Source organism: Poeciliopsis prolifica, unplaced genomic scaffold (assembly GCF_027474105.1).
Source record: "Poeciliopsis prolifica strain line A6 unplaced genomic scaffold, Auburn_PproV2 SCAFFOLD011, whole genome shotgun sequence".
Lineage (NCBI taxonomy): Eukaryota > Metazoa > Chordata > Actinopteri > Cyprinodontiformes > Poeciliidae > Poeciliopsis > Poeciliopsis prolifica.
The window spans coordinates 11,415,876-11,443,130 of NW_026562386.1; the positions used below are offsets into that span (position 1 = coordinate 11,415,876).

At 36.7% G+C, this 27,255-nt stretch overlaps 1 protein-coding gene across 3 annotated transcripts in view; it reads left to right on the plus strand.

Moving 5' to 3' along the window:
• Nucleotides 1-27,255, plus strand: part of tspan4a (tetraspanin 4a) — a 160,386-nt gene that overhangs the window by 17,980 nt on the left and 115,151 nt on the right. Inside the window, exons 1-2 of one of the 3 annotated variants that reach the window (XM_055036885.1) lie at nt 12,994-13,916; nt 14,676-14,755. In XM_055036885.1, the coding sequence (XP_054892860.1) occupies nt 14,693-14,755 (63 nt within the window). In that variant the 5' untranslated portion in view covers nt 12,994-13,916; nt 14,676-14,692. Of the gene's footprint in view, nt 1-12,993; nt 14,756-27,255 lie in introns of those variants that run through there. The other 2 variants (XM_055036884.1, XM_055036883.1) reach the window with 2 other exon arrangements.

Consider the following 27,255-nt stretch of genomic DNA (forward strand, 5'->3'; position numbering starts at 1 on the left):
ATGTTTTTAAAAACGTTACATGCAGCAGCTTTAATCGCATAAAAAAAAAAGAATCACAGTACCATCAAGAAGAGAAATCTGGCAATCATTCAAAACAGTGGTCGTCTGTTCTTAAGACAATGCTTCAGCTTTAACCTGAACTGGAGGCAGCCAGAGTTAAATTTTACCTCTGATGGAAGCTTCACATGCTAAATCTGAGAAAATGCTTTTTATCCCAAAGAGGTCTTACATAAAGGCACTTCACAATTACTAAAACCTGTTGTTTTCAGAGGAACCAAAAGGTCACAGAGCACTCAAGAAGCCATAGCATGTAAATATTTAAAATAAGTTTGAGATTTAAAAATGTGAACACCCTGTTACATGTTTAAAATGGATCAAATGCAATTTTTAAAAATAACTTAGCAGTGAAGCAATCTAACAGGCTCCTTGTCCAAGATTTTAATTGCTCGCTTATGAATCATGTGAAGCAGCTTAATGGCTACTGGAACTGCTTGTGACCTAGAGGTCACACAGTAATTTAGATGCCAAAAAAGTAAATAAATCAATGAATGCCTGAAATCATTTTCAGTATGAAATTATAAAAAGCTACTAATAAGTCTAAAAGTATACAAGTTTGGTTTTGCCACTCCACTGATCATTTTGACCTGTTTGTTATTTAAAAAAAGAAGAAAATACAATGTTACACAGTTTACTTCTGAGACCTGTTTGATGTTTTTGCTTTAGAAATGTCACAGTTTCATCAGTATCTAATTAGGCTTGACTTATCAAACCAAAAAACTCAAATAAGCAAACAGGTTTATACAGCATGGACTATAGAACATACATACATATGACAGCAGCATCAAAATGTTCCTAATAATAATGCCTAATAATTGTGCACACAACTCCAGATAATAACGCCACAAACTTTTGTCAAACATAAAAACAATTTTGCAGTCCCAGACTTCAGTCCAGACCTTAGGAGAACACAAAATAGTGTTGTCACATGTAGAACAAAACCATCACCATTCAGTAATCCCTGCAGCTCCTTCAGTGTGTCTTTCAGCCTGGAAATCTCCTTAATCTATTTTATGCACTGATGAGTGATTGAAGCATGCGACTGAAGATTAAATATGCCTTTTAGCATTTCTTTTCCATTTCAGCATAACTAACTTTTAAGCTTTTTGTTAATTTCGTGATCTTTTGATTTTCTGTGAAGTATTTTGAATCAGCTTTTGCATGGATGTAGCTTTAGAAATTGTCTTGCCTTTTCATTAATTGTGGGAAGAGATCTCCAACTAAGGTGGTTGTTGTTCCAAATTTTGTTCAATATTGGTGCCTGAAGCCATTGTGCAATGATTACACAAAACACTTTTTTATATCCTTCCACAGATAATGAGGTCCTTATGATCTTTATCATCTGTCTGCAAATTGTGGCTGAAGATGAAAATGAGGAAATGTCAAGAAATTCCTACTTGGACTGCAGAAATGTATTTCAGGTTAATCAGATGCACTAAAATGGAGAGGTGTGAGCTCACTAATGCACCCTGATTACTCAACCTTTTGTATGCTTTATGATTTTTTTTCTTTGAATAAAATTGTAGGTTTTTCATTAATTCTACAGTATAAATGCCACATAAGTGCAAACGTTTAATAAAATTTCCCCTCTTTTACATCACAGAAACCATGCATTTGTACAGAAGCGTGTCCACTTTTGAACAGCAGTGCAAGTCCAATGTACTTGTATGTGTCGTACTGCTACATGTTTGCGATACTTTTTTTTTAATGTCTAATTCCTAGTTGTGTCTGTGTAATGGATAGGCATATTTACAGCCTTGCTTTGCTTCTACTTTTAACCCAGATGGATTTTCTCTTCTTTATGACCATAAATGAATGTCCAAATCATATCTGCCTGGTCATGAGCAGAATTTGACCCACAAGCAGGGTAATAATCTTTCCTGCTGGGAGGGATTACTGTGGCAGTAAAATGCATATAGCAGATGTAATCCATATGCATGCATCATGATTGCAGGTGCACAGGTTTTCCAGTTGCCTGTTCAGAGGTGCAAATCAGAGATCAAGCTTGGTCATGAGGCTGCCATATCCACATGCTAGGAATATTTGATGTCTTCATGGAGATGAACAGTTGGAGACAATTTTATTTCATACTGGGTCTGAAATGTTTTCAGACATGTTGGCAACATTTGTCCCTTTTTATTAATTCAGCATCTGGATGCAATTTTTTGTTGTAACGTGAAGAAGAATGCCATGATGAACTAGGAGAATTGGTTTGTTTGCTTTTCCACAATCATCATCCAGACTTAATTATATCAAATGGAGTGGACTAATGGGGGGTAAATAATTGAGCAGTCATCCACAGTTTATCTTCTTAACAGCTTGGTTGTGTTAATCACTATGCTTCTTCCATTATTTACACACAAAGTGACAGGTTTTAGTCATTAACCTGGAGTACTCCATGTGTCGAAGTGAGTTGTCACGTCTCCTCCTTTAATGTATTCATTTGATCCAACCCACTGCTGCTACTCTTGACTGTGAGTAATTTTCTGAAGTTCTGTTCTCTGTGTAAAAAAAAATTCCGCTTTGGATTTTTTTGTAGACTTTAATTACAATATGATAGGTACTGTGGCTTTAGTTCAAATATGTTTTTCTTGCTTAATTGCGGCCGGGCTTTCAGATCATAATTGTTTTCTGGACTTTAACAAAAGCAGGAATCTTTATCTTTACTCTTTGGAAGTGTCCTCACATATTAAAAAAAAAAAAAAAAAACAGAGAGGAAGAATATTGCACCTGGAAAATGTTGCTGCCATAACCGCTACGTTTGATCAGCATTAGCAGCAGAGTCCACATTGCAACTACAACGAAGGAAGTATTTTTGTAAAATGGCATTGATTAAAGTAAAGGGCAACAAAAATTTCTTTCTTGTATGACTATTTTGTCCAAATGTTTGAGAAATTTGAAAAGTCTTTTTTTCAAAGGATAAAAGACGAGTGAGTGATTACAGTTGTTTTGTCTTGATAGCAATCTGATACAATACATGTTTGATTTTTCTTCTCATCTAAAGGAGTGATCTGCTCACAGCTCTACCCAAAAACACTGTCAACACTGTAGTGGATAGAAATGTCCACTACAAGCAAGTCTCTCTAGTAATTCTGACACAATTTGGTGATGATCTGTCTATTTCTAGAAGGATGAAATCAAGCAAGAATCTTTTTCTTTTTAAGTTAACAAATTTTTGAGTGACAGCCAGGAACTCCAGATTGTAGTGCCATTAAGAAAATGCAGTTAAAATCAAAACAGAAGTGGCTCATGGAAAGATTAGTTGTGTTCAAGTTCAGAAAATTATAAAATATTAATGGATCCAGAGATGACAAATGAGTTTGAGAATCTTATTCAAGTTGAACTTAAGTTGCAAAAATAAGACTTCAGACTTTAGACGTGTGCTCTGTAAAAGAAATATAAAAATGTAGAAATTTAATATATTTGGCAGTGACACTCAATACACTGCTTTTATGCAGTATGTTTGAGGTTGGCATTCTTGGATATAGAAATAGTTTTCAGGCAATGTACAGTGCACCCAAAAATCTGTCAACTAACCTGGGCATATGTAAGAAAGCTACCACCAAAAATAATAATAATAATAATAATAATAATAATAATAATAATAATAATAATAATAATAATAATAATAATAATTATAATAATAATAATAAATGTTACATAATGCCAGATTATCTGTGCATCAATCTGTTCAGAGTTTATAAAGTTAGTTTATTGATGTAGCACTATAACACAGCACCTTTAAAGTTCATGTTAACTTTGTGTCCTTCAGTTTTTATAGACACACTTCAGTTTGGCTTGCTTGGATTTTTTTTTACATGTTTGTTCGTAAAGTGTTGGATTTTTAAAGCTTTCTACTTGAAATAACATGGCCTTGTGGTATATTGTTACAGATGAATGTGCAGCTTCTTCTCTATCATCAGGATGGGGATAATTGTGGGATACTCAGAAAACTTACAAGAACTGGTTGACATGGAAATGTTATTTGAAATGAGACTTCCTTCAAAATGTAACTTGCTGAAAGGGTTCATAGCCTGGCATTTCATAAATTAGCTGACCTTTTTAACAGATGCTAAAAATCACAATATTTATCTGGTATTGTGTCTGTAAAAGGTTTTTTGCCCCTAAACAGGACAGTTATTATCCCATATGTTGATAAATATTGTTGGTGTTGTAATCGCAAGTTGGCGAGTACTCTTTAAATATATATAGTACAAGTACTAATGTTCATTTAATTTACCTCTCAATCTACTATATGTTCTACACCTTCAGCTGAGGACACAAAGAGGTGTATACATGATGAAAATAACTTTAAAGCTAATTATTTTTTTTCCTGATAGGTTTGTGGTGAAAGCTGTAGACTTGGTATAAATAATTAAAGTTCAATTTCCCCAGTTCACCTTCCCTGATAACACTGATGATGGGTAATTTACCTGTTGGTTGCCCGAAAACAAATGCTGATTGTTTCTTGGGTAGTTAACTCTTAATAAAATTGTGCCGAACCTACATTGGTACTTGTACAAGGAATTTTATTAAATTATTTGAGATGTTGTGCCCAGAAAGCTCTCAAAGCATAGAAAAACTAAATGAACAGTGTGTTTTGTGTCAGGGTTCTGAATCCAGTACATTTGGCGCTATAAACACCATTATCAAACTGAACTTGTAGTTCTTGTGCAGCATTCCTCATTTCTATGCTCTGCCTGCACATTTCATGACTGATGTGGACTGATTGCTGGAGCGAATCAAACAGATGGAGAGAGAAAGAGAGCAGCAGATGGAAAGAAAAAAAAAGTCAGCAGCAACTTTGCAACAAATAGTCTTTCAACCTTACTTACAAAGACCTGTACAGATTCATGTGGTAAAAATATGTATGATTTCTATCTACTTCATCCAGATGGTTGCTTAACAACAGCTTTCTCAAACAAGCAACTTAAGCTGCAGCTCTGAAAGAGTGATCACAGCTCACATGTTATATCTCACACCCGTGTTTGCAACACATCAGCTATTAGCAATGGCTTCATAAAAAATTACTGACAAGAAAGAAAAGGTGTTGGCAGACTGATAAGGTTCATAAAACTTCAGTAATAATAAACTGTCTTAATGAGATGGCTGATAACAGAGACTAGATTACCAAATAAACAACCGAGACTGCTACGGCCTTACATTTGGGCACACTGTTTTAAAATGTAGAAATTTCAGACATTATGTTATTCAACGGGTTTAAGAAATTAGAGACAAATATTTGCAGAAATGCAAGTTGTCATTAAGTTTAAGAAAGCATTGAAAATTAGAGAGTCAAACTTGCTTAACAGGAGTATCATTGCTCATGGTCTTGTGTAATTTAATATTTAAATCCTTCATATTTTCTCCACAGAAAAGAAAGTTTTCTGTCATTCAGACTAAAAATATATTATTATATGTCAGAGATTACATCAAAGTAGATTTTCAACCTCATTTTCAAATCATAGAGATTAATTTGTTTTCCTCCGTAGATCAATGACTAATTATGCTGTGGCACACTTGATAAGTAACACCCAAAGATCATATGCTATGTGTTTATAAATTATTACTGAAAGCATTAAGTATTTCCATTATAATTTTACACATTCTTTTTCAATTTTGATTGGAGACATCTTTTTAGGACTAAAACATTGGCCACCTATTTAGTGACATGTGGGTGGCCATAATGTTACTGCTAATAATGTATGTTATTTGTAGCTAACAAGCACAAATAAAACCTTGTCCAATGTGATTTGTGCACAGCTGTCAATTTCTAAAAGAAAAAAAAAAACAACATTAATTGCATCGCCAGTATTATTTTGATAACTATCCAAATTCAATCTGAAGGAAATGTGAAAGTGTACAGCCAAATGTCTTCATGAATCTGATCCAGATTAAAAATAGCAAATGAAGCTTTGGCATAATACAGTTATGCTTTGAGGCAGTGTTGGAATGTATATCCTTGGGAAATCCTACTCTGAGATGGGAAAATAGTGATTGGTTGGGGACTAATTATAACTGTGAATAAATACGCAGAAGGAAAAGAGAGGCTAAGCACATTGTATTGCAGGAAGGAGGCATCTTGTGCATTGGTGCAGCTGACTGATGTGCCTAATTGCCCTTGTTCTGGGGTGCAGCTTGGAGGTATAAGCCTCTTTCTTGGCTGTTACAGAGTGACATTAGCATTCATTTCAAGATGCTTCTCTGACCACCTGGTGAGTGTATGTCTAATATTCAGTTTCATCCTCATGTCAACTGAGCAATCTCTAATGAAGACGCCTTTGTTGTGAACTAAATTCTGGTGTGTGTTTGTATGACTGATACTTTCAGTTTGAGGAGTATACACTTTTAAGAAAATCATACACTGGTGTAACTTTTACATTTGAATCTATGCGTGAACTTTGCAGCTTTTTATATGCTAATATGGAACACTTCATTCCTAATTTATATTTTGTAGGCAGTGTGATATCTGCTCTAAATCTCGTATCAAAATGTCTGTGGCTTTTGCTCTGACAAAGGGATTAAATAGATAGTTTAGTTATTTTAAGTGTGGTGTCTGGTAAGAGATTATGGCAAGACAGCATGGTACAGAAAATTAACTGAAGCATTCTCAAATAAATCCAACAGAAAACAGATAACAGGCAGCCAGACTAATAGATTAATTGCACAAATCTGTGAAGTTAAAACAACAAATCTCAAAAAATGTTTCTGGTGTTAAATGCAAACTGTATTTACTTTTTACTTTACTGTCTTCAGGTTTGCATTAGATAATTATGGTATCTTACCTTCAACTTTACAGTTGGTATTGTGTTCTCTGCAATTCTCATCATTCAGTTATAGTTTTATTAGACTAGAAGTCAGTGAATGTTTTGGCAAGTGGAATATGTGTAGTGTTTGGTGTTATAGCTAATTCCTCTGAATGTTTTTTTTTTATTACACTTTCTTACCAGCTTTGGGAAAGTAACACAAAATTTGCTTAAAAATGTCTCTTGTCATTCAGGCATTTGCCGTATAGAGATGATTTTAGTAATCCGGACTGACATGAAATAGAAAATCCAATCCAACTTTCCAATGTCAGGCTGAATGAAAAATGGTAGTGAATTTTTTTTCTGGAATACAGAGAAAATATTTCAGTTGCAGCAGATAAAAACTTGACATACACATTCAGGTTCTGTTTATGTTTTAAACTTATGGGAACACCAAGAAACTTGTAACAGTTTCCTCAGCAGTTTTGCATAATTCTACTTCACATGTCTTTTATGTGAGAACTATTTTCTCTACAAGGGTTGTAAATTATTTATTATATGTGTAATATTTCACATTAATCTTTTTTTTTTATCTCTTTGGAGAGCTGATTTAATTTTTTAATACTGTATTTTCATTTATCTGCTGCTTGTTTTACTGTCCTTAAATTTCTATTTCATCAGCCGAACAAATCTTAAAATCCTTATGACTTTGCACAGTTGGATGGAGCTCCTTTATTTCCCTGTGGAGCTGCTGTGATTTATCTTCATGTCTCTGATTCCTTGGTGAACCTTGGTGTGATGCTGTTGTGAGAATGCTCTCTCTGTCTAATCATCCGCCTCACATACAGATATGTGCTTTGAAAGCGATATCCTCAAAGCTAATCCCAGCCATTTGTCACAAGCGGATGCTTCAGAGCTGATAGTAGTGATCATTTTTTAAACTGCTGTTTGTGTATTAACTATTTCATGAAGGGATCTGTTTTCATGCTTAAACTTGACAACAAATCAAGGTTTTTATGAGGATTTTTTCAATGTCCTGTAGAAAAATTGATTCTACTTTAGTCAGACGAGGGTTAATACTTGCAGTCAATGTACTTCATATCAACATTAAATCACTGATGTGAAAGATGGAGGCATTTCTGCAATATATGGATGTACAACATGTGACAGATCTTTACTAATACATGATACTGGCTATTTGCAGCAGATAAAAGATATCTTCAAAGAGATTTAGTCTGCCTGTAAGAAAAAAAAAAAGTGAACCAGGAGGAGAAAAATGGAGGTTGTGGTAGTCTTAAGTGGTAAGAACTTGTAACAATTTATGAGCAAAACCAAAATTACTTCTTTCCTCTGTCTTGGTGTAAATGAACAATATGTTTATTGCTAATTTCTTCATTTAACCTTGATTTATAAAGTCCTTGTTGTGTTTAGAGAAAAGAGGATTTTAGAGTCAAAAAGTTTAACTTTCCCAGAATAGCATCATGTTAAAACCGTGAACTGGAACGATTATTTTGTGGTTGCATAAGCTAAAATTCAACCAGGCAAACAGCTCTAAATAATTTGACAGTCTTGAGAAAAGCTACTCTCATTCATGAGCCGCTCAGCGTGCACTGATGTTATCTTTTCGCCTGACTGTTATTTTGTGTAGGTTTTAATTGGAATCTCCCTCCTCCCCCTTTTGCTTTGATGGTTATATCTGTTACATTTCACATTTCATTTTAAACTTTTCAGTTTCAACAGACATGATTATTTATTTCATCATGCATTATGTTTGCATGATGCACACAATGGAAATAAAAAAAAAATCTTTTTTTTCACCATCAGTGTATTTGTAAATATGGAGGACTTCAAAGCTGCTGCCACCCCCCAGGGTGCCTCTGCACATTTACTTTGATTGTGTGTCGATGTGCCCTTGTGCGAAATGTTTGTTTCTTCAGAGGTTGGATTTGTGTTAATGAAGGGACACAAATGACAGTGAGGTGTTTTCCTTCATGATGTTGCACAATGCTAAAAACAATCGATTTATCAGCACTTAATGAGTCTGGATGATTCAGCTCAGTATTTATATTTTATGAGAGCGAGAGCAAATTGTGCCAATTAGAGGCTCAACTTAATTGAGATAAAAAAGAAAAAGACTTCTTTCTGTGTATGAAATAACACCATTTGGCATAATTATGACATAATTCTGTCTTTTACATTATGATTTTCAAATATATTCTTCAGGGAAGCAGATATGTTTATATATATAAAAACAGTGCTGCTCCTTAGGCGTGTGAATGTGTGTGTGAATGACTGAGTGTAGTAAAATATCTTCAATTACTCAATAAGAAATGAATTACTTTATTAAAGTTGTGTTTTTACAGAAAATTGTTATAGGAACTTATTGAGGAGGCATTCATCTAGAAATTACATATGCCCAACAGAATTTAGAGTTAACCAATCATTCGTCCATCCAGCAATTGTTCTATACATCCATTATCTGTGGTTTGGTTGTGGTGAACTCATGATCATAGATTAGGTTAGGAATGCAGACTGACCTTTTGACTCTGCTCTCTCTTCACCATATCAGACTGGTACAGCGTTTGCATCACTGCAGACGCCACACCGCTCTGCCTTTCGATCCTCCGCTTCATTTATTCCTCATTAGTGAACAGGACCCGAAATACTTCTGCTCCTTCACTTGGGGCTATACTTTTCCCCTGACCCGGAGAGGGCATTCTAGCCTTTTCTGTCTCAAAATTGTGATCTTGGATTTGGAGGTGCTGATTCTTATACCAACTGCTTCACATTCTGCTACAAACGATTTGATGATGCGAGCAGAACCACATTATCTACAAAAAGCAGAGCCCTAATCCTGATGGCAACCAAACGTGTCCCCTTAAATTATGTCTACAATTATAAAGAAACCCAACAGTCAGTAATAAAAAAAAATTCTTTTGTAAGGTTAATGGAGTATACATGGGTCTCATTTTGTTTTACTTAATTTGTTTAAGACCTGATAGAAAGATCTCCTGTTTGAACAGGCAACTTAGTTTATTGTTTATGTGGACCATATAATTTCTATTATCTGAAAATTGAGTAAATCATATATATTAAAATCATGCCCAGAAGCCACAATGGTGCATTCACTATTGCTTGAAAAATTCAACCATTGACTGTAAAAACTATATAAACACCACAATGTTCTCGTATCTCCCCCCACAAAGGAGAAGCTAAAATCTCATTTATGGGTGCAGCCATAACACATTTTATTTACAGTCTGTTAATTCAACTTAATGAATTATGGGGATTTTTGTGGGGGGGAGGTAATGTTAATGTGATATGATTTGTAAACAGCAGCTCCTCTTAATTAACAGGGTAAATAAACAAATGCAAAAACTGTTTATAAAAATAATATAAATAATTTGTATATGTTAATTGCTTTTGTGGACATCGAGTGTAGTTATCAGTAAGTGGGTAAATAATAGGTGTATAAAGACAGTTTGTGATTAAATAGAGATAATTTCTCTAACTTAAATGTTTGTTGCACTGCATGTGCAAATCTGTGTAAACAGATGCATTGTTGATTGAGGTGGAAAAAGAGCTATGCTTAATGATCACCAGGGAATACCATTTACCTTTTGGAATAGTGGTAAATGGTGTTCAGTTGCAATATCTATTTGTATTTGACTGTATGTCTTGGATAATTGTAAAAATCACGTCATAGATAATATTAGAGAAAGTATTTCCCTAACAGATTCCAATAATATGCACTTAGCTTGACATTTTAAGGACGCATTCACACCAACCCTATTTAGTCCACTTTATTCCATTTTAACTCTGGTCAACAAAGTCTGGTTTGTTTGAGGAGGTGTGAATCCTCAAACTCTGATTTGGACCAGAGAAGCATACTCTGGTGTGTTTTTTATACAAGAAAGTTGCTCCAATATGTTGTTCAGAGATTTTTATGTTGTTTTCTGCAGTGGTTCTTGTTGCACTGCCATCACAGATGAGGGGTGAGGAGACAGGTTTTGGTTCCTTTGACACAGTGCAATGTGAAAGGGAAGTGCACCAGCTGAAAATGCAATAAATGTTGCAACTTTGATTGCAAATTGAACCAACTGAACTGGACTAATTCTTATGAAAGCACCATAAAAGTTAGCATGGCTTACATGGTGGATGACCTCGACCAAATGTAGCAAGTGGGGATGTGTGGTGAGTGTTGGACATGCAGAAAAGAGGACAATGAATCTTTTAAAGAGAGGGATATTAGAGACTCTGTTGAGGTTCAGTGCTTAAGAAAGAGAAGGTTAATCTGGGTGACTGACATCATGCCAAACAATGGAGAGAAAGTTAGCAGGAAGAGCCCTGTGTTAAGCACCACTAATGGCATTAAATGAAATAACTAGCTTAAGCTGTGTCTCATACTTGTTTACATACTAATGTTAAGCAATTACTTTCTTTGTTACTATGATTTAAAGGGTGTTTCTCTGCTGTGCAAATGTTCTTTTCATCAAGATGCGTTCAAAATCTGTCGTCTTGATGCTGCCTAATGAAAGAGCTTGGCCTTTCTTGTCCTTACCCTCCAGGTTAACATGGTCTAGTCATTGTTTCCCAGACCAGCAGATATGAAAGAGAGGTGGTTATTATGTCTTTCCCTGAGTGAGATGTGAGTAAAAAAATATAAATAAGAAAGGAAAGCATGGAAACAAGAGAATTTGGGTCCAGAAAGAAGAGGTTTTACAATCAGGGTCCAAAGTTCAGGTTTGAAATTATGCTTACCTTGCACAAATTATTCACAGCTGATTTTACAAGAATGCAGTGCATATAATAAAATCTTTAACTAAATGCTGATGTAACTTTTAGGCACAGGAGAATAGAGGCAAATGGTGATTTTCATGGGCTTCTCTTGTTGCCTTGAAATAGATCTTTAGGGTGGATTTTAATTATTCTTTCTTGGATTAGATCAGAGATATAGGGTGTTTTTAGTATTTTTTTTCCCTTGTTGAAACCCAACCTTTTAACCCCTATTTCAATTCATTTTGCTCTTTTGCTTTCCAAAACTAACTCAGCTCAGCTTATTTTGGAAGCATTTCAGATGAAATACATTATGCATATTAGGTTTATCAAATCCAAAAAGTTTTAATTGTTGCTTTAGACAATCAGTGATGCCAGGTGTAGAAGCAGATGGTGCCCTTCGGAATATATATATTACTGTAACTAATAATCTTTGAACATTTCATAATTAACATCACCACTAGACTTGATTTTCTTTATTGCTCTAAAATCTGAAGATTTTATGGCAAGTGTATTGCAAAACTAGCCGTCTCCATTTTGCAGCTTTTGCTCTGCAGTACTGAAAAATAAATCACCAATATCAATGCACCTGTTGATAGTGAAGCCCTCTACATTTCTGAACTTTAACATTCCTTGATGTGTTGTAGTTTTCTAGAAAAATACAATAATGCTACATGCTGTTCACAGCAATTTTCGTTAGTCAGAAAGTCAGACTCACAATCCTAGACTGCTGTCGCCTTTACAGTCTGACGAAAGCACACTCAGGAGACAAAACAGAGATCCATTAAATACTTGATGCAGCCATTAATATAGTCTGCACTCTGCAGACTTGATATCTGCTTGTGGACTCATAAAACCAGTGACCCACATGGCTACAGGGTTGTGGGGAGTGTGCAGTAATTTGTGTGTGAATGTCAGCAGGAGGGAGAGTTTTTCTCTATGCATCCACAGAGTCCAGCAGGTGAGCTGCTGGTGTGGTGAAAATCTGTGCTGAGGCAGATATGCAGATATTGTGTGACCCAGGTCCAAGTCTGAAGGGGCTTGCTCGGGGTGGAAGGGCATGCCTGACACAAAGCATACACACAGATGAGTCTGGTTTGTGAGTAGGAACAACCTCTGCATGTGGAATGAGAGTCAGCCAGGAAAGGAGGAGGAGGAAGAGGAAGGACTAACACGGATACAGCCTTCTTCTCAGCACTGTCATGTTATTACAACACCAGGCTGTGCGTGTGTGTGTGTGTGTGTGCTCACGCTTGGATTTGTGCATCTAAAGGGCTATCCGGTAGATTGTGGTGTGCTCGGGAGAGAAGATGGGAGCTGCAAGACATTGATTGGTTGTTGGGTTTCATGGGGTGTGGCTAGAATTTGAATGCTGCCTTTCGCACAAGCAGGTTTCGGGGACAGTGACCAAAGAGGGATGGAGTGTGTGAGCCTGTGTGTGTGGTGGTGGGGAGAGTATCGGAGCTTGTGAGAGAAAGGAGGAAAGAGAAGAAAAGAGGGGGGGCATACTGAGAGAGCGAAAGAAGGAGGGAGCTTCTGGCAGCAATTCTGGACTACCGCTCAAACACTGCAGTCTTTCTTTTGCTTCTCTGAGGAAACAGGGTTCCCCTTCTTGCTGCCTAACGCTCCTTCTTACTTCTTCCGTGGCTGCGTTGCTATGACCCCGATGGACACCTTGATCTCCTCGGCCACCTAGAGAAGAGGAGAAACGAGCTGTAGCGGAGAGAGGAGAAACAAGAGGAAGCGAAACCACACACTTTTTCTCTGTGATGAGAGTCTGGAAATTAATTACCTACCGTCAGCACAGAGGGGGGAGCACAGAGAGGTGCACAGTTAATAGAATAACTGAGAGTTGAAGAGGGTGACTTTGTAGATGTGTGAAGAACAGGCTGTGGCGAGGCACAGAGAAACCCCTAGGCACTTCTCAGAAACAAAAAGGGACAAGTTTGGGTCGACGCGTGAAGTGAGGAGGAAATTAGGCAAGGCAGTAAATCCACAGGGATACTAATTTAAGAAGCCAAAGAACTGTCCAATCGCAAGCATCCTTCATCTTTTCATCTCTCTTTCCAACCTTCCTCTTAAATTCATTACTACATCCCTAACTCTCATCTCCTTGCCTTTTGTAGTTCTTTTTTTTTTTTGCATGTCAGCAAAAGCACATCATCAGCCACATTCACATGCTGAACGCTCAGATGCACCTAGGACCAACAGCGCAGCGTTGTATTCTCAGAAATAGATGTGTCATCTGCTGCTGAGTAAGAAGCTGATTTAGCTGTATTAGAGGTGTCATTACTTGCTGGACAGGAGCACCCGCTCTGGAAGTTCTTGTGAGACCAGGTAGGACATTTCTGGATCATTGTTGGTACTCCAAGCAGGTGGGGATGTGTTAAGCTCTCCAGTCGTTCACCTGATTGAAACGTTATGAGATGAAACTGCAGACCGGCTTATCTCTCAGAGCACGACACCTGTGTTTGTGGGATTATGCAAAAGGAAATAGGTATGTGCAGCTGTACTTGTGCATGGCAAGACAGTGTCTGGAATACGATGAATTACACAGGTGGTGTGGCCAGAATGTGCAAGGTCTCCTGCTCAATGTAATGACTCTAAAAGATTAAAGACCACTCGATTGGGGTGACACATTTTCTTCAATAGATTAATTTAGATCAAGTGTAACCCTATTTGTGATATAATTAATCCAGCATTGCTAGGATTTGTCAGTGGGGTCATACTTATCTTAAAATCAATTTCTCTGTTCTTGGAGGAGTAAGTCATAGTACCTTGTAGTGAACTTGTCTCAGAGCTGAAGCACACAGAGTGACTATTAAGACTTTCTGAAGACTAATTGTGCTTCCACAATGAGACGCTCAAGCACAGATGAGACTCCGTACCGACGCAGTCCATCTCTGGACAGCAAACCTGACACTCCGCCCTTCACTTCTGGTTTTCACCGATTCAGTGGAGAGTTTGAGTATAAGAGACCACCTTTTGCTTTCGGCTTCCACACAACAAAGGGGCCAAAGAACTCCAACGGGCGCTACGCCCAGGGGAAGAAGTATGTGGTGTTTTACCTGGACCTCTCCTTCATATTCCTTCTAGAACTGCGGCGCTGCAGGATGGCTGAGGGTTGCATGATGGCCCTACGCTATGGAATGGTCTTCTTCAACCTACTTTTTTGGGTAAGTTCTTCATAATTTTTTCTTGCATCAAAGAGCGTATGAATAACTTTTGAGAACTGACAACAAATTCATGTGTTTCTTGCTATACTTTATCTTTGGTTCTCCTCACTGTGACTTTTTTGTCCTGTTAGTTGTTTGCTGGTCTGTGCAGTCAGAGATGTTATATGAGAAAGGAGGGGCAGCGCGAGGAAGAGGCAGATCATGCATTTAGATCTTGTGTACAAAGCCCACTGTGTGGGTGGGAGAAGCTTTTTCTGTTACCAATAATGTACTTTCAGTGTGGGTGTACTCTGAATTGTTTTCCTTGTTAGGCTTTGGCATATTGGAAGCTTGCATTGTGTGCAGACTTTAATCACAGCGGCGCTCCAGTTCTTCTGCTATACCTCTACTATACCTTCCTTCCTACCAGTGCAACACTGCTCAGTCCATCAGAGGATCTGCTGTCACTCTACTATATCTGACGGATTGTATCTGTTTGCTGTGGGGATGTTTGAGCTCCAGTGTGTCTGCCTCTGTCACTCTCACTCTGATAGCCTCACAACATATCACTTTCATTTGCACTGTGATGCCTGTCGCGCTTCCCTGCTATGCTTCACATTTAAACATCTTTAGCTTGTGTATTTTCTTCCCACAGACACCCACAGTGCAATCCAATGCAACTTGTCAAAGAGTTTTAAAGTCAGACTTGCATCTGCGGCTATTTCTGTGGGATTACTTGATTTGTCAAATGTCTGCTTTTATCACTATCGGAATGAAATGAATGCCTTGAGTACTGAAATAAAATCTGGCTGCCAAAATGCAAGCCCCCTTGAGGAATAAGTGACCTCTTCATTCATTATCTTCTTGTCTTTTGGTAGAGCCTCTGTTGTGTGGTGCAGGAATGATTTCTATTGTTTGCAAACACATTTATTCTAACCCTGTCACTCACATAAATGCAATGCTCTGTTTTTCAAAGTGGTTAACATTTCAAATTGTAAGTAAAGTGGATGAATTGTTGAAAACATGCAATTTCTTGAATGACTCAACAGGTTGTCAACTAGAAAATGCTGAAAATCTGTCAACATTGAAATGTAAGCATTGCAAAAACAAAAACAAAAAAATGACAATGTCGAAACCACATTTTGAGGTTAGAGTGATTTTGCTTATGTTATAGAGTGCAACAGTTGTAAAAAAAAAAAAAGGACACATTTCAACTCTACATCTAAAATGTTTTAGAGAAAGAAGATCAAAATCCTCTCTTCTTCTTCCCACATTTTTAGAGAAGTTAGGGCTTTCCCCAAAAGACATTCACATCTAACCAAGTTCAGGTTGTACTTGGTTCCATGAAAACATCAAAGAACTGATTTGTCTTCCCACTGTTTGGGTAACTACTCAAAATGTATCTTGTAGTGAAAGTTTGTTCCTCTCTTCCTTTGTTGTGTTCTGAACCTCTGCACTGGGCTACAACAATAGAGGGACCATTTGCACTAGATATGTGAAGAAAAACTGGTTTGTGCTGACTGATTATCAGTTGTGTTAGATGCTGCTGTTGGTTGAAATCTATTCCATTGGCTTTTAAATGTTCCATTTTAATCTGTATCCTCTGAGCTCTTGCAAAGAAAGACAAAAAAACTTCTAAAGATAATCTCTGCAGTTGATGTCCGTGCTATACAGGGCTATTATTTTTTTTCTCAGTAGTGGCGGCTACTGTTTGATGTGAGGACTGCAGTGAGTGTGGCAAAATAAAGCCTGTGCTGAACATTTTGTTTCTTTTTGATCAGATAGATAAAATAATACCCCTGAAGTATCAACTTATTCTAACACTTAGCTTAAATAAAGTGCTGACCAATATTGAATTTCAAATTACACTTGTACCTAGTTTCTCTGACATCAACCCTTTGATTTAAAAGCTCTGATTTTGACATTGGATTTGTGAATAATCCTTACAATTTTGAGGATTTCAGTAGATCTGCAAACAAAAGGTGTTGCAATCTTGACTCTGGCTTTGCTCTGTGAGGTGCATTGACTATTCACAACGCGATAAGTGATATTATCATCGTGGCAGACAAAACAACCAGTTTATGTTTTGAGTTTTCAAAAGAATTTTTCTGTCTTAAATAAGGCTGATTGAAAGGAAAAGTCTAGTATAAACTGTCACCAAACCTACTCTTTTTCTTACAGAATAAAGGCTTAGTGCAGAAATGCAGTTGAAGAGAGGAGTCAGTGTTTTATTATTAGCACTCTGTTTGTAGTGCCACCTGGGAGACATTATAGGCACAAAGAGCAACAGCCCTCTCCTCCTGAAAAGTCAGTTCTTTTCAAATCCTCCAGATAAGAAGAGAGGAGCTTCTAATATCAAACCTGTCATTGAAAATAATGAATCTCAGATAAAGTGGTTGTAGCTGTACGTTAAATTCAAACCCAACTTTAAAAAGTCTTGATTTTCATAACAATCATTTAAGAAGAAGTGCTTCTTTTTGGCTTGACTGAGATAATATAAAAACTGATTTGATAAGAAAAATTATATTTGACTTAAACCTTTTTCACTTTGAAATGCAAACTCAAAATCTGATGTGAGAAAAAAGAAGGTGCACATCGACTCATGCATCTTATATTATTTATGTTAGTGAGACTTCAACACCTCCACCTTACATGTTAATAAACTGTCACATCGTGAGGAAGTAATCATAACATATCTTACTCCTTAAAGACAGAAGAGGTGCTATAACATTCTTGTGAACCCTGTGTTAATAGAGTTATAGCAACTTTATGCTGTGTGAAGAAAAGGTATGATTAAATCTTTTATAAGCAGTGTTCATGCGTAACATTTGTTTATGTGTTCTGTTTTGAGGACAACTGCTCAGCATCAAAGCCTCCAAACAATGTATAAAAAATTATCTAAAAAAGGAACTACTTCTTAATGTAGCCTCTTCTAATCATAAAAATTGAGTTGAGATTATGTATATACTGAAGCAGCTGCTTTGCTGGCTGAAGGACAACACTTACACAACAAACAAGACATTTAACGCAGAGCAGACAGTAGAAATAAAGTGTCCTAAGCATGGCAAAGTTTTGAAAGTGAATTTTGAAGCATATTTTTGGAATTTACATTTGGAGATTAATCATGTTGTGAATAAATATGAAACCAAATTTTTTTCTTCATTGTATTTGAGTCAAGTTACAGAGCCTTTCAGTTGCCACACTGAAAGAACATGTTGCTGTCCCATTATAGAAGAAGAAATGCTAATTTCTGAAGATATGTCCCATGATTTATATTAACTATTGTTCGATTTGGGAGACAAGAGAGACAACTTTCAACCCTCAGAACACCATCCCATCTGTCACCAATCAAATGAGGTTTTGAGAAATTGACAATTTGTCAAAATATTAAGATTTTAGTTCGGACATGAATTAGTCTTTAAAGTCGACAGTGATCCCAGTCATATTAACAAATTTGTGTCCATTGAAAATATTTTGTCAGAATTAAAAAAGGAAGGGTGAGCAAGGCGACCTACAAACCTGACCCAATTACACCACTACTGTCAGTTGGAATGGGCCAAAATTCCAACTTTATGAGCAATAAGCACATTTTATGAGTGCTTATTGCAGGACACATTTTATTTGTTTTAATGTCAGACAGTTATATGTAACTTTTAAGGAAATTTGATTTCAACTGCATGTTTAGAAATAAGAAATGTTTCAATTCTTGTTGACATGGTCCGTGTGCTGCAGATGCATGCAAATACATTTGGTATTAATATAAAGATATCCATCATTCGTCATTTTTGCCTTGCTGTAAAGGAGACAGAGCTGTCTTTACAGCACAGTTTTTTGCACTGTGTCTCACCTCCTGCACATGTAAGGCTGATGCTTCCCCTATACCATGTTTTTCACATTTCATGCTGTGCAAACTCCGTCTCCTGCAGCAAATCTCATGCCATGAATTACAGCACATGAGAGGCAGTGGAAACAAGTTTGAATCATGTGTGGTGTTCACATGTGAAAACATCTTAAACTCATGTCACTGGGTAAAATGGTAATGCCATCCAGTCACCAGAAACAGCTCTTTATATGTAGTTTCTGAGAATCCATTGTACAAGAACTAGTTGAAAGCTCAAAGGCTAAATCACAGCATGACTTAGTGCAAAGTGAAAAGATTAAAGGCAGTAAATAACTAAGGCTCTGGTATGAAAAGCACAGAAAAAGCACATAGTGTATTTAAAATCACCATGAAAGGCTCACCACTGTAAATGCTAACAGGTCAGATCTTAGCATTGAGAATTTATGTATGTATGTTTACATTCCCTGCTGGTGTGTACTAATATTCTCTGTGAAATCATTTTGAAGCCTAAAATCATCCATGTGTGGTTGTTGGCCATCACAAATTAACTCTACCAGCCAATGTGAGCCTGCACTGTTTTTATTAAATCAGTTATTAGTAGGTAGCCTATACAGAATGTATCCTGCATGTGTCAAAAACAGCTAAGACTTTTGCCCTAAAGACATTATCCCCCTTGGTGACACATGGTGGTGGCAGTGTTGTGCTGTGGGGATGCCTTTCTTCAGGAGGACCAGAGAGGTTTGAGGTGGTTGGAGCTAAAGTTTGGGCATATAGTGAACTCAACATACAAACTATTTCCCAGTGAAACACTAGTAAAACAATATTGTGAAAGGCTTAATAGAGATGTTGTGATGACTTCCTGAAGGTGAAGTGTCAGAAAGAGCAAGAGTCGCCTGGAAAACAGAGGTCAAATTTTAAGGCCTAAAAATTACAAAGTCAAATTTCTTTTAAGTCTGTTAGAATAATTATGTTTTGTTATCATTCTTACACCCTATCAAAGTCTTATTTGATATTTACGTTTTTTTCATAATGACTAAGGGTATCATACTTACTTGTGTGTGCTATAAAGTGCCACAATGTGACTAGAAAATACATAATACTACCCCTTTAAGTTGTTTTACAAAAGGAATAGATAAACAATTTATTCTCTATGCAATGGTAAAAGTGGTAAACATATTGACTAAAATGGTAAAAGTAGGACTGAATGCGTTTTCATTAGTTGTGAAAAAACAAACAAAAAAAAAATATATATATATATTTCATCTTTCGCCCATTTCCGTCTTGTTCCAGTAGCCCATTTGTCATCAAGGTGCTCTGGTTCCCCAACACCTGACGCAGACCTTGTTTGGCCGGGCGACGTCTGAGCCGGCATGTTATGCAACTTAGTATCTCTCATGGTATGAGGTAGGCAGTAGCTTGAAGGGTCTTGCCTTAGGACCCAGACTGGATTCGAACCCTGCCCTCTCGGGTGATATACTGATGCCTTTTGTATTGAGCTATCCAGTCATTGTCGTAGTGGATAAACAACAGAGGAAAGCCGTTGTGGTAGATGTAGCAATACCAAGCGATTGCAACATCAGGAAAAAGGAGCACGAGAAACTGGAGAAATACCAGGTTCCTCAGGGAAGAACTGGAGAGGGCCTGGAAGGTGAAGACCACAGTGGTGCCTGTGGTCATCGGGGCCCTCGGGGCAGTAACCCCCAAACTGGAGCAGTGGCTCCAACAGATCCCAGGAACAAACATCAGACATCTCAGTCCAGAAATGTGCAGTCCTTGGCACGGCCAAGATACTGCGCAGAACCCTCAAGCTCCCAGGCCTATGGTAGAGGACCTGAGCTCAGAGGATAAGAACCACCCGTGGTGGGTGAGAAGGGAATTTTTTTTTTTTTTATATATATATATATAGGTAATAATAAAATACAAATGATGTAACCTTTTCCTTCAATTTAACAAGAATGGGCTATTTTATGTAGGTCTATTCCAGACTTTTAAAAGCACTATATCTTTATAGCTATAGGGTAAAAGTAACGCACCACAAACCAAAAAGAATACTTACCAAATGATTTAGTAAAGTCGAGGACTTCACAGAGGACTCAAACAAGCTGCATGGTTCTTTTTCATGTTCAGTCCCAGTTAAAGATAAATGCATGCAATATAGTGGGTTGATGCATGGATCTTACCCATTAAACATTGTGGCCCAGAAAATGCAGAAAAATTATCTATCTAATGATTTATTGTTCTTCATGGAACAAATTTTCACCTGTCATAAAGATTTAATTTGGGTTGTTCTGGACAACCTGGCTCAAGTTACAATTGGGCAGACTTCAAGTGTTCTGTTTTTGAACTAGAAACCCTTCATTACACAAATCTCTATTTATAGTCTGAATCAAAGGATGTCCAAAGATACACAGCTGGAGCTCTGCAGCACGTCAAAGGTTAGTTGGACATACACACACAGCAAAAGAGCAGCAGTGCAGCAGGGCACCTGTCATACAGCTGGAATGAAGTTGATGAATACTATCATATTATGGCGTGTACAGTATGAATAGAATCAGAGAATGTAATGTAACTCTAAGCCTGAGCACTGTGTGCTATTTGGACTATTTACAAAGATGAAAACAAATTCCCACATTGTAGTAGAAACACTAATAAAAATCTGTTTACAGAGACAAGATATATTTAAGCTTTCATGATCGACAACAGTAATCAGTTACATGATCAGATAGTCTGCCAAAGGCAGTCAATGTTCAGTGGTTTAGTGTGTTGTAAACACACATTGACACCTGGATTAGAAAGTGACAAACAGGATTCCACTGAGAAAAGTGTCTTGTTGAATTGTTGATTCTGTCAGCTTTAATTAATACCATTAAAATTAAATACCTGTGCTGTACGCAGGCAGACGGTGTGATAATGAAAAAGAACAATACGACACGATGTGGGAGAAGACAGGAGAAAACGCTGCATGCTCTTTGATAAACATTCAGCACATCTGATGTTTCGTCCTTGTATTTTACTCAGCAAATATCTCTGTCCTTCTTTAATGCTAAAATCTTTTCATGTTCCTTAAACTTTAGAAGTTGATTAAATTTTGCCCTTTCATGTTTTTTTATGGCTTTCTATTAGCGGACATCTAGCTCACTCTGAACACAGCTTAGTTTTTCATCTTTATTGTTCCTAATGACATCAACTTAAAAGTGATTCAAACCTGTGGCTTCCAACTAATGTGTCTGCAGTCACTTCAGTGTTATTCCAACATCAGCGCGACCTCTCCTATATTAGGTTGAAAACAGTTGGGGATGCTTGTAACAGCCCACAGTGATTGAAGCAGCAGACTGGTTGAATTTAATTTGTTGAAATAAAAGCTACAGTTTACTTCTACTTAAATGTAACTCATAAAGGCATGACAAGACAAACATTTGCTCCTCAGACTGAAAAAAGCATTTCTCTGCATAAATGTTGCAATTTGTCAACATTTAGATCAGGCATAATGTTGCTTATCTGGAGGAAAGTCACCCATATTTATTTATATTTATGTTAAATTCACCTGGGGTAAAAATACATTCTACCATTACTTTTTGTGACTCTAAAACAGCTGTAAATGTTTTTATGATCTTTTGAAAACCTGTGGTTATTGCACTATCGGGGGAGAAATTGGAAATAAATCAACCTGCTGAATTCACTAAATAATTATTGTAAAGACGAACTCTTTAATCTATAAATAAAATAATGTATCTAAAAGCTTACTGTTACTAATTTAAATTCATAATGTGAACCCAGATTTTATGGTAACACTAAAATTGTTTTTATCTACAAAGTTCTTTCTATGTTTGAATGAATTTTACAACCTTTGGCTCTGAAATCTAAATGCTTTCTCAGGCAAAATTAAAAGGAAAATGTTTTTTGCAGGTTTCAGCCACATGTGCCACTGTAAGCTGTCAAAAGAATCAAAAAGCTTTCAAAGTTCTGACTTCTCTGTTTTTCATTTGACCTCTTCACATTTTCAAGAAATTCTAACTTTACTTTCTATGTCTGGGAGGCTGAGTTAAAGAATCTTAGAAGCAGGCCTTGTTCATTGTTTCTCAGCTCTCCTTCAAATGTGTGGTTTCAGGTCAAGTGAGTATTACTCTATTTATGTTTAACGATGGACCTCCATGCAATTATTTTTTTTTCTCCCAAATCGATATTGCACAGTACCCTTGTATTCAGAAGCAAACTGTCAATCACACATGCACTGCTGCTTGAGATGAGAATGAAACAAAACATTGTAGGAACAAGTTTATACTCTATTTAAGATGTTGATTAAAACCCTGACTTTATTGAAGTGATGCAACAATATTAGAAATTAAACAATAGATGTTTTTTTGTATTGAAGAGCTTGTAGGGAATTTTATATTATAAAATTCAACATATATAACACGGCAGCAAGAAAAAAGCTTTGGCTTTCTTACAACACAGAATTAAACTCTGAACTCTTGTTTAATTGGTCAAAAATAGCAAGCTGGTTGCCATGTTTCTAAAGCAACACAAGCTGTTCTCTATTTCAGGTAACAAGAGTCATAACACAACAACAAGATGTATCTGGGTTTTCTGGTACAAACTGTATTTTCATGTTGGTGCCAGTAACAAATTGGTTCTCAAGAAAACAGCAAGATGTCAAAGAGTCAAACTGTGAGGGGTTAGTGGGAACGGTGGTCATGATTGAGTTCAAAGCTGCTGGTCTGCAGCGGCTGAAAGAGCACGATGAGTGAGATGAAATGTCCCTGCTCCAGAAATCAGTTACAAACAATGTGCTGAATATTACACAAAGACAGCTAAAGCTTTGTCACATCCTTCTGGACAAATATGAAACAATTTTGTTTTCATGCGTCATCATAACCTTTTAATCCAAAGATGACCTATTTTCATTGGCTGATGGATTGGATCAGATTCATGTCAGATTCATTCATTTCGCTTAGAATTCAGACCTCAAGGGAATGTAAAGGCATTTTCCACCTAGCTGGTTCCAGTGCTAAACTAATGCTAGTCCTTAATTCATATGCATTCTTTGTTTCCACAAACCCAAACTCTGGATTGGGCACTGAGAAGTTGATGTTAACATAAATGGACCTATTTTTTGGGAGATTTATCAGTCAAAATATTAAAGAACCATGTTTAAAACTATAGTGTAACTTTGTCTGTTTTGTCATCAAATTAGAATAGAATAGAAGAAAGTTTTGAGAAGACTGAGCTTGAAAAATGACAAAAGGTTGGACTAGCATCAGAATAACACAAAACACAAAATACACTACTGTTTATTTTGATATCACTTGTCAGAGTTGATGTTAATGTGCTTTAAACACCGAAATAAAAACTGCAAAACATTTAGCACTTAGGCATGAATTTACTGGATGACACTTCAATGTCTGGTGTAAATCACTAATATTTCATCTTTTGATCTAACAATATGTTGTAACAATCAAATGGCATAACACTACTGAGGTTTAATCTATCATGTTTAAAGCATATAATTTCTGATATTGATTTGAAATAAAAGTGATGGTATTTCAGTCCATTCAAAGCCCACAACATAGAATGATGTCCTTTAAATAAACATAACCATTTTAAAAAGGCCATCTGTGGGACACCAGTGGCACAGAAGTGAGATTACCAAACTGCTCACAGTGACTGCATTTCATTCTATTTTCAAATTTATTCATATTTAGGGACATTTTGGACACACTCAGCTATCAGTAGAGGAGATAGCAAATATAACAATTCCAACAAAACAATTAGTTTTTGGGCATAATCTAATGCTATGATAAATTAAATTTTCTATCATAATACATTTTTCACAATACCAATAAACACAATAAATGCTAATTCTTTGTGTCAGGCACACAAGAATTTTAACTGTCCTTTTATTGAAAATTGCAATACAAAGACTACGTGTCCTAAATAAATGTGAAAACCCTGGATTTTAAATTAAAACAAAAAATAGTAATAATAAAAAGCAAACTTTATGCAGCAATATGAGCCACAAAATACAGTAATGCCTGGGCTAGTTCTGACAAACCTGTGATGTTTACTGGAATCAATTTTGATCCAGAAACAAGGAACACAGCCATTAGTCTGAACTTCGATTTCAAGCCTTTGTGTCATTTAAAAGGTGCATCAACTTCCACATTGTCATGGAAACAAGTCTTTTACTGAGTGTTACATGAAAAGAAAACACCAGGTCTGTCTCTGTGGGCATGGATGTGCGTTCGCGCCCACATTCATGTCACACACGGTGGTGCAAAATGAGCGGGCTCCGGTTAACAAGTTTCACTCAAACTGGAGCCCAAAGAACCTTCAGCTGATGTAATTATTCCAGTAATTCCTGTGACTTTGATTATTGAGGAATAAGTTCAGAGTTTTGACCGCCTACATTATTGTGTGGGCGATAACCCCCTGGCCGCTCTTTCTTTCCTGAAAACATGTGAAAAAAATGGAAGAAAACTGACTTCTGTGCTTAAGAAGAAATGTTAATTATTTCTTAAGTTATTTAACAATGACTCTTTCTGAAAATTGGCCAGCTAATACATATTCACACTATTAATTGTTTTTTGCTGAAATCATCGCGGAGCTCAGAAAAAAACACCCAGAACCAGCAGATATGAAAATAAGACTCTCATTTCCAGTCTTTTTTCAATTAATCTGGTGGTTGTGAATGTTTCTTTTTTTCTCACGCTGTGGGGGGATGGAACTCAACAACACTGGGTGACACAGAGAGCCAGAGGACATGATAAAGGAGAAGGCAAAAGGAAGCGATTGAAGTGATGGCCTCTGATGTTGTGTTTACTTGTCATCGTAATGTAGGTCAAAGCCCAGTGGAGGATCCGTAGATTGCTAGAGTTGTGAATGGGTTGCATCTGTCTCGCCTGATTTAGCCAAATCAATACAAATTGTCATTGTGCTGATTTGAAGATCTGTTCGCCCCACCTCAATCGTCCCCTGGCACCACGCAGCATATCGATTCGCAGCTGCAGCACTGAGGGGACGTGCACAGCATGAACGGTCCGGATAATAAGGCCAGCAGTTTGCTGACTTTGGCATGTTGCTGCACAGCTCTCACATGCTGCAGTATGAAGAAATATCTGTGAATGGGAAACAAGAGGGTCTTTCAAGTTGGTTTCGTGTTTTAGTTTCTATTCATACTATCATTACATTCAGAAAGGCGACCACATATTCATGTCCTTTAGCAGTCTGTCCTATAGTGCAGCAGATGGTGCTGCAGTGAATGAGCACACTGTCAGCTACATACACCTACATCATCCAAAAGTTTATTTATTAATGTCCTTTTTAATGTTTTTGGCTCATGGTGGTGCCTCATGTCGACAGCCCTTTATTTATGCTGCCAGCTTTATACTCCAAATCTTTTGATTTCAGGTTTACAGCTTTAGCACACGCTAGACTTTGGCATCACCACAACACTGACCTACTTGAAGGCTTCACTTAGCATTTTATTTATTTATATATTTATTCATTTTTGTAATGTTTCCATGGTCATAAAAGCAACAGTCCCATAAATTTTTCATGCATAATTTCATGCTAACCAGACACATTATGAAGGGTTTCATTTCTTATCTTATGAGGGGATTACCACCGTTTGCAGCTGTCAGAAAAGAAATCTTTTTTAGACTGGATTTTTTTAGGCTAGATTTGTTCTTATCTAAAGGTTATCAGATTAGTAAAAGTAGGGATTTGTTCATTGAATTTGTTTCACTGAAAATACATTAATAAGAACATAGTTCTGCTTATGCTTTAACTCTGCAAGGATCTTTCGAGCTCTCATTCTTGTCTAACTAAAATGGTGTGCATAGAGATTTTGGGAAGTACTGTAATGGGAGTCAAGGTATGCTAGTTACCTGGTAGCGTTGGATTTTTAAAAAATCTTCAATTTTATGCATTCCTTTTCAAATGATTAAGAACTTGTAGTGACTAATAGTATCACTTTTACCCTCCAAAGTTTCCTATTTGTATCATACAGTGTTGTGCATTAGTGGCTCCAATATGTCCTGCATCTTTGAGCTTACCAGATCTGTTTTTATCTGAAAAACCAATAACTGAGTTTGGTTCACTGTTGCAGCTTTTATCAAAGTTCTGTCCAAGATGAAACCTGGGCAGAACTGAGATGTTAGGTTAGCTTGGTCAAACAAAAAGTTGCCAAAACTTAACTTGGTAGACAGGATGTGGTTGTGTGCTTACTTACATTTGTGAATTTCTGTCTACGTTTACCTCATATTCTTCAAATATAAAAGTATTTATATATTTATAGAAATGTTTTGTGGAATTTTCTTGAATTGATGTTTTGTTAAAATAGCAAAATTTTAAAACAGTCATTACAAACACATGTATTATTAACAAACTGCATTTCAGTTTGTCATTGAGAGGTTTTTCTTATTTCTAAAATGTTAAACATGTAGTAAATCATAGCAAGAGCAGCTTTACTATATTTTTAGTCACATTAAAAATATTTCTCATACTAGAAAACAAATATGGACAGTAGTGAATAGATTTACTCTAAACTGGCCAAGATGGATTGAAACAGCAACCTGAAGATGGAGGAACTTGTGAGTGACGGCATCTAGTTCTTTTGATTTAAAAAATGTGAATTAGATTGACTTACAGTCTGGAATTGTAAAATCAGCTCAAAACTGGG